The sequence below is a fragment of the Eupeodes corollae genome, chromosome 3, assembly GCF_945859685.1.
Source record: "Eupeodes corollae chromosome 3, idEupCoro1.1, whole genome shotgun sequence".
Taxonomy (NCBI): Eukaryota; Metazoa; Arthropoda; class Insecta; order Diptera; family Syrphidae; genus Eupeodes; species Eupeodes corollae.
In genome coordinates this window covers 114532351-114539929 of record NC_079149.1, presented here as the reverse complement: position 1 = coordinate 114539929, position 7579 = coordinate 114532351, and the positions used below count along the sequence as shown (strand labels likewise).

Sequence of the window (7579 nt, the reverse complement as noted above, 5' to 3'; positions counted from 1 at the left end):
ATTAAAACTTCTTTAACATACATATTGATAGTGACAAAGTGCATAAGGAAAAAATATTCTTATATAAATTATAAATGTCAATGCAGTTGACGTTTGAAAGTAGATGGTATTTTCTGTTAACTATTTAAACAAAGAAGAACTTCCATCCATCAAACGAATTTGAAACCTATTTGGTTGGAACGAAGTAGGTTTATGTACTGTACAGTGTGTACATATGAACTGAACATATCTGTCAAATAGTTAATGGCAAGTAAGCATGACTTTAGTTTTCAGGGACATGTTTTTTTTTATAAACATGGAACTGTTTGAGCTTAATGTAGGCAAAAGCGTGTACTTCGTGAAAAGATAACTTAAATTTTAAAAAGAAGAGAGAGAGAGCGTTTAACGAAGCGTCACTCTTTGGCAAATGATATGAATATATTCCAAAAGTTATTTGGAGTTCCGGCACACGACAATTTATGTACTAGATAGTAGATACATATGTTGGTATTTGTATGTTAATCACGGTACATTATCGTACATTAATCACACACCCATGTTCATGTACACATCCCTTTTAATAAGGTTTTGTTTTAAAATGTATTTATGCGAACAATTTATCTTGGGAATATAGATGGTATTTAGTTATGTGATTAAAGACGGGGCTTCATTTATAAGAGACAAAATTACAAAGAACTATAAACGAAAGAGTTGATGCACGAACCTTCTTTAGTGTAAAATTGTAATTTAATGATATCGCATACCTTTAATAAAAATACTAAGTAAAACATTTGTTTTCAAATTATTTAAAGAAAAATATGTATGTGGTTTTATAAGGTAACTTTAAGTATTAATTTACTTCGTTAAACGTGGAAAAAACGAATTGTTGTCCTTTAAAATGATTTTTTTTTGTATTAATAGTAAAATTTTCATTTAAGGAACATTGAAAAATGTGCAATAAATATTTTAAATTTAAACTATTTTCTGTCAAGATATTTGGGATGTTAAACTATTTTATTGTGACATCATGGGTAGGATTTAAAATAAACTTCAAAAATATTTTTCTTTGAATTATCGAGAATAATATTTGTGATTTTCAAAAAAAAAAAGATGTCAAAACACGTTATTATTATTATGAATACAATATTATTCTGCAGACTATATGGAAAACTAATTCATGTCATTTTTGAAAGTAAATACATTTTAAAATTATTTTTTTTTTGTTTTTAGAAACTATGTTTTCGTTGACCTGCTCCATACACAACTATGAAAAAACAAAATAGCACAAAACCTTGCATTGGTTACAAGGTGACAAGCAGATTTCTAATTAACATACTTTTTATTTGTTTACTATGCCAAAATGTTTCTTCAAATATTTGTCCGTCTCCAGAAGAAATTCTCCCATGCCGATGTACCGTGCAAGAAAAAGAAATACATATATGGTAAGCTATTTTATCGGTTAATTTTCAAAGTTATTAAAATTTATTGATATTTCTTTTTGTGTAGGTGTTCACACAGCAGCTTACCACAAATCCTAAACAGTATCAAAGCAATTGATATGTACATAAAAACTCCAATAGATGAATTAGTTTTGGAGAACAATCAGCTGCCAGCGTTGCCAGGACGTTTTTTCGGTTCCTTGCAAATAGTACGACTAATGTTACGTCACAATGGCGTGGAGCGGGTTTCAAGTGGATGGCTTAACGAATTGGAAAACAGTCTTGTCGAAGTTTTTGTAGTTGAACCACGATTGCGTAGCATACCTGTGGAGAGTCTTAATGGCTTGATAAATCTTATAGCAATAACAATTCAAAGCAATGAGCTCAAATACTTGCCAGACTTTTCGGGACTTCTTAACCTCATGTATCTGAATGTTCAAAGTAAAGTTCTTACTGAATTACAACCACACATTTTTCGACACTTACCCAAATTACAACACATTCACATAAACGGTGGACCAAATCTCAATCGACTCCAGCCAGGACTGTTTAAGGACCTTGTTTCGGTGAAAACAATCGATTTGGGAAAGAATGGAATAAATTGGATCCATCTTCAGGGACTTTATAGATTACCAAATTTGGTGAGCCTTAAGCTATCTCACAATGATATAAGTGATGTAACAATGGTCAGTCGATTGATCAAGGGTCTTGAGGGTTTAAAGAATCTACGATTGGACCATAATATTGTTAATATTCTCTCTGAGAACTCATTTGTTGATTTGCCAAGCTTGACCGAATTGTATTTAAATGACAATCGAATCACTGAAATAAAGTATGGTGCGTTTTACAGAACGCCTAACCTCAAAAGAGTCTACCTGCACAATAACCATATAAAGAAGATCCATCCCGAGTCATTTTTACAAAAATCTGGAACTGGCATTGAGAATCTCTTTATCTATCACAATGAAATTGAGCGTGTAGACGAACTCAGATCACTTCTGGACTCTTTACCGACCTTAAAGTTCTTAGACATAAGTAATAATAACCTGGTCAGTATTCCATTTGGTGTGTTGAGAGGACACGGAACTTTAGAACAACTGCACTTGAATAACAACAATATTCGATCAATTGGACGAGACGCTTTTATGGCAATGCCAGCTCTGAGAGAGCTTAGACTGAGGAACAACAGTCTTTCAGACAATTTACCAAGACCCTTCTGGAATCTGCCAGGTCTTATGGGTCTCGATTTGTCCCAGAACCAACTGGAAATCATAGATTCTTCGCTCCTCAATGGCCTGCCCTCACTAAGAAGACTTGACTTGAGCGAGAATCTTTTAAGCAAGATCAATCCAGATGCCTTCCAGAACAATCCACTGCTTGAAACCCTTAATATATCCTCCAATGGAGTATCCTATATACATCCTGATACTTTTCGCAATCTAAATAGATTATTCGAAGTCGATGCGAGTATCAATCGAATGACCGAATTTATTGCGGGTCTTCCGAATATTGTGGAGAGAATTTCCATTAGAAATAACATAATTTCCAGTCTCCATCCAACCATTGGAAAGTTACCAAACCTACGAATGTTAGATTTGAGTCAAAACAAAATCGAACATATTCCAAGGAGAACTTTTCAAATGACCAATGAGTTGCGAGTTCTAAGCTTGGCAGATAATAAACTAAGAAGCTTAGATGGAAGTACTTTCGAGGGTGGAGAACGTATCGAATTGTTGAATTTGCAAAACAATGATTTGACAGAAATCGATGTGGATACATTTTCGCTGATGCATAACTTGAGAAACTTAAATTTAAATGGAAACAAATTGGAAGCCATTTCGGGCAACATGTTCGGGAACAACACAAAGCTGGAGCAATTAAACTTGGCTTTGAATGTTATTTGGAATATATCGAGCAATGCCTTTGAGCAGCAGAATTCATTAGAGTATTTAGACTTATCGGGAAATCACCTGAGTGATATATCGGCAACTTTGGCGCGTCTAAAAAACATACGTGACATAGATTTAAGCTACAATAATATTGTTCAACTACGCACGGATGTCTTGGCGGCTTGGAAAAATGTCGAAGAAATACGCCTCTCAAACAATCTCATAACATCAATTCAGAGTGGAACTTTTCAGAATCTTCCCAAGTTACAATATCTTGATTTGTCAAGCAACGAAATAAATTCCATTGATACAGGAGCTGTCAAAAATCTACGGGAACTTCAGGAACTTGTTTTGGCAGATAATAAAATTATCGATTTAAAACATCGGGTTTTCGAAAATCTTCCCAATTTATTAGCATTACATTTGCAACACAATTTGCTGAGGTTTATTGCTGCTGATAGTTTCTATGAAGCGCCATCTATTGTTTTTTTGAATTTGTCAAGTAATAATTTCTATTCAATGGACAATGTTGGATTGCATAATATGAAAAATCTTGAAGTTCTTGATCTATCAAATAATGCCATGAGGAGTGTTTCTACGTTGCCACTGCGTTCACTTAATTGGTTGGTAGAACTTAAAATGGACAACAATCAGATATGTAAGGTTCAGGTAAGTTCAAAAGGAATTTTAACGGACAAAATTACCGCTGTCATACAGAACAATTTTTTTGCATTCAAATGTAGTAAAAATTGTAATTACAAATTTCTTGATTCGACTGCTTCCCTTTTCTTCCAGGGATATCCATTCGAGGTAATGCCTAGACTCAGAGTTCTATCACTTCGAAATAATAATTTTAGAACATTACACGAGAAAACATTTTCAACACTTCGTGGGAACATAGCAATTCTGGACCTAGATGGTAATTTCTGTTAAAATCAAATTTCATGAATATGGTTATATTTTGAATGCTTCTTTAGGAAACCCAATGATATGCTCATGTACGGTTCAATGGCTAAGTGCATGGTTAGAAGAAACAGGTTTTCCATATCCTGGTCCAACGTGTCAAGATGGACAACTCTTACGTAATTTACGAACTGAGAAAATGAATTGCACTGATGACCAGAGATCTTCAAATTATCTTCCATTATACAATGAACATGGTGATGTATTTATGGGTGAAGGTCGAAGTGAATTCAAGGATGAATGTGATTCTTTGGGAGCAGAATCTGACAACAACAACAACTATACCAGACCACTTCTTACCGATAGTGACTATTTTTATGACCAATTTGTAGATTATCCAGCATTTAATAACACCCTTAATCACCCAAATAATGTCAACAATACCTTATCGAATTCACATTCATCCCATCATCAGTTACCTGGGAATCTTAACAACATTTCTCCAGGCTTAAGTCACAATAATCCAAATATTGATTTGACTAAAACTTTGCTAAATACCAGTGTTTTGAACAGATACCCAACGATACAGCAACAACACTCACCATTTACATTCTTCGGCTATCCAATTCCCTCATTGGGAATGGGTGGATTTTTGGGTGCCAATTCACGTCGAGATCGTGGCTATACGAAACTCGAACCCAGCAGGGGCAAGGTTCGAATGCTGAAAGATCCTTCCAGCAGTGAACTTGAAAAATATCTCGCACAAAAGACACAATATCATGGAATTACATCTCGTAGTCGAGGCATGATAGAACCCGGCTCCGAAGAATCGGGAAGCAATGAAGACCCAAAGGTATTTAAAACATCATTAACTGAGCCTAACATTCAGAAGGGTGGCTTTAAACCTATTGTACCTGAGCATTTCGGTGGGTTTATTCCCATGACTTCCACCAGACAAAGTACTAAAATTTACTTCGAACCAGAAGAGCCAATAAATGCTCTGTCGCCAGGTATTGTTGAAACTAGCAGCACTCCAGAGCCTATCCTGTCAACAGAAGAACTAACAACTATTGTACCATTGCCATCTTATACGTATTATGTTTCTGAAGAAGAAGCTCCTACGACAACCTCTAAGCCTGAAACGTCATTCCAGAGAAAATCGTCATCAGAGGGGTCAGCGAGCGAGAAACCAGCTACATATTCATTTGAAAGGAAGTCATTTATCACGGAGAACTCGATACAAATGTTAGACTCGGAATCGGAAGAAGACTTATACCTAGAAACAACCACTTCAAAAACTATTCTCCTAATTCCCCCTGAAGAAGAACTTAAAAGTCCATCATACAAACAGGGTATTGTTATTTTAGCAAAGGATTCATCAACTTCATCATCGAGTTCAGAAAGAAATGATTTGAATTCAATAGAAAATATTACACCTAGAATTTTAAGTGGAAGACCGTCAATTACGAAAGTTTTTACAGCACAAACTCTTCAACAATATTTGCCTTCTGCTGAAGAATATTCAAGTTCGGGTTCAACAGATCCAAACTTCAAGTATAATATTGACAATCCAGTAACAGCTCCATATAGTAGAGAAACAAATGTTGGTAGGAAAGACGGAATGGATTGGTATTACAGAACTTATAAAAATCGAAATCGTCTTGAGCGACACGAAAGATTGGAAAATTCTTTTTATAATAAGAGTTCAAAAGTTATTATACCAAGTTTTGTAACTATCATAATAAATTATTTGTTATTTTTACTTTAGAAAAATTATATTTAATAATTAAAATTAATACCTACACAAAACAAATTTTTGTATTAAGATTTTGTTTTTGTAAGAAACAAATGTAATTTAACGTATGGAACAAATGTCATTTTAGATTTAAAAGGGTATTTTGTTAAGAGTTACTTGGCTATTAGAAATAATGCAACTCAACAGAAGTTGACTATAGACCTCGAAGAAACCATAAAATTGCTTGCCATCTCAAACTGAGTAAGTTTCAAGGCTTTCAAAGGCGCTGGTTTAATGGCGCTTATCAAATGTCCCATACAATGGACTGCAATTTAAAGTTGCTGTCCATTCCAAATTATTTGTTATTGGATTTTTCTGTAATGCTTTGTTAAGTTTTGTCAACTTATGTCATTTGAAGAAAAATAATTCAAATTTATAAATAAAATGAACGCCTTATATTACGAGTTAACAAAAAAAATTTGACATCAAAATCGGAACCAAGCTGTGACACGTTAAAAAAAGAGAGGCTTAACAACAATCATTTCGGATTTTCCGACGTACAAATGTGACAATTTTGATTATTATCGTACTCTTAGAGATACAAATAAACATATCGTCGCTGAACAAAGACCATTTTGATGCTTTTAAAATCCCAATCAGTGAAGAGATCGACCTATGTCGTTTCGGTTGTAGCATGCTTCAATCCGAAGGTCGATGTAGAATAGACGAACCTAGGTTTTTGTCAACACCCCGTGTTGGAGGAGCAATACTCTCAATTATTCTTGAGCGACACTAATTTGTCCCAACAGCTCAAATTTTTCAACTAATTTTTTTATCGTTTTATTTTGTAATGGCGTATTTCTAACTTGTCCAATATCAAATTTGACAGCTGTCCAAAAAAATCGGAAGATTGACATAATAACAACTGTTTTTGAGGAACCGCACACATATTCGAAATCAAAAATAAAATGAAGAATTTCATGAAAATCAAAATAAATTTAACTACAACTTTTGGTTTCCATAAAATAAAATAAAATAATTCCTGGCAATGCTTTTCGCTAAAGCTTAGCGCTAAGACGAAGACCTGAGAGCTTTCACCTTCTAAACATAATGGCCATCAGAATTGAAGTTTGTAGTTAAATTCATGGATACATTTATATTGGTGTTGTTTCTTAATTTTGTTTATCTTTACTTCTTTATATTTTATAATCAATAGTGTAATTGAAGACAAAAATATTCCATTTACCAAGATTTGAATCTTTCGTACGTTTCGCTCTCCAAAACCCGTTTGTTTACATTGTTGTATTTGTAATGTTAACAATTTGTCCATGAATAAATGTGAAAACCAAAAACAAAATTATGAAGAGTTCAAAGCAACATAAAAATGGGGAGGTGAATAAGTTTTTTTTCATATTTTTCTTTTTACTTTTTTCGATTAAAAAGTCACTTTTAAGCTTTACTTTTGTAGTCATTTTGTTGATAACGAACCAATGTACATTTTTGTCTTGAAGAAAGCATGTTTAACATCAGTTTATTATAATTAATTTATCTATTTACAATAATCACCACGAAACTCTTTGAATTTCAGAGTTCACCTCGGATAATTGTATCAAAGAATCGTTGGAATACGATCG

The 7579-nt window shown here is 33.7% G+C and overlaps 1 protein-coding gene across 1 annotated transcript; it reads left to right on the top strand.

Moving 5' to 3' along the window:
* The first annotated feature begins 1214 nt into the window (after positions 1–1214).
* LOC129952501 (protein artichoke) lies at positions 1215–6161 on the top strand. Its single transcript, XM_056065106.1, has 4 exons — positions 1215–1421; positions 1486–3976; positions 4103–4226; positions 4285–6161. The coding sequence occupies exons 1-4, from the start codon at positions 1246–1248 to the stop codon at positions 5976–5978; spliced, it is 4485 nt and encodes a 1494-aa protein (XP_055921081.1). The 5' UTR covers positions 1215–1245; the 3' UTR covers positions 5979–6161.
* Positions 6162–7579: the final 1418 nt, after the last annotated feature.

Bases quoted from the DNA above. Each gene is read 5' to 3' on its own strand.
- LOC129952501 (XM_056065106.1), top strand. From the start codon at position 1,246: ATGAAAAAACAAAATAGCACAAAACCTTGCATTGGTTACAAGGTGACA. The intron at 3,977-4,102 runs GTAAGTTCAAAA...CTTTTCTTCCAG, and splicing joins ATCAGATATGTAAGGTTCAG to GGATATCCATTCGAGGTAAT. The intron at 4,227-4,284 runs GTAATTTCTGTT...ATGCTTCTTTAG, and splicing joins AGCAATTCTGGACCTAGATG to GAAACCCAATGATATGCTCA.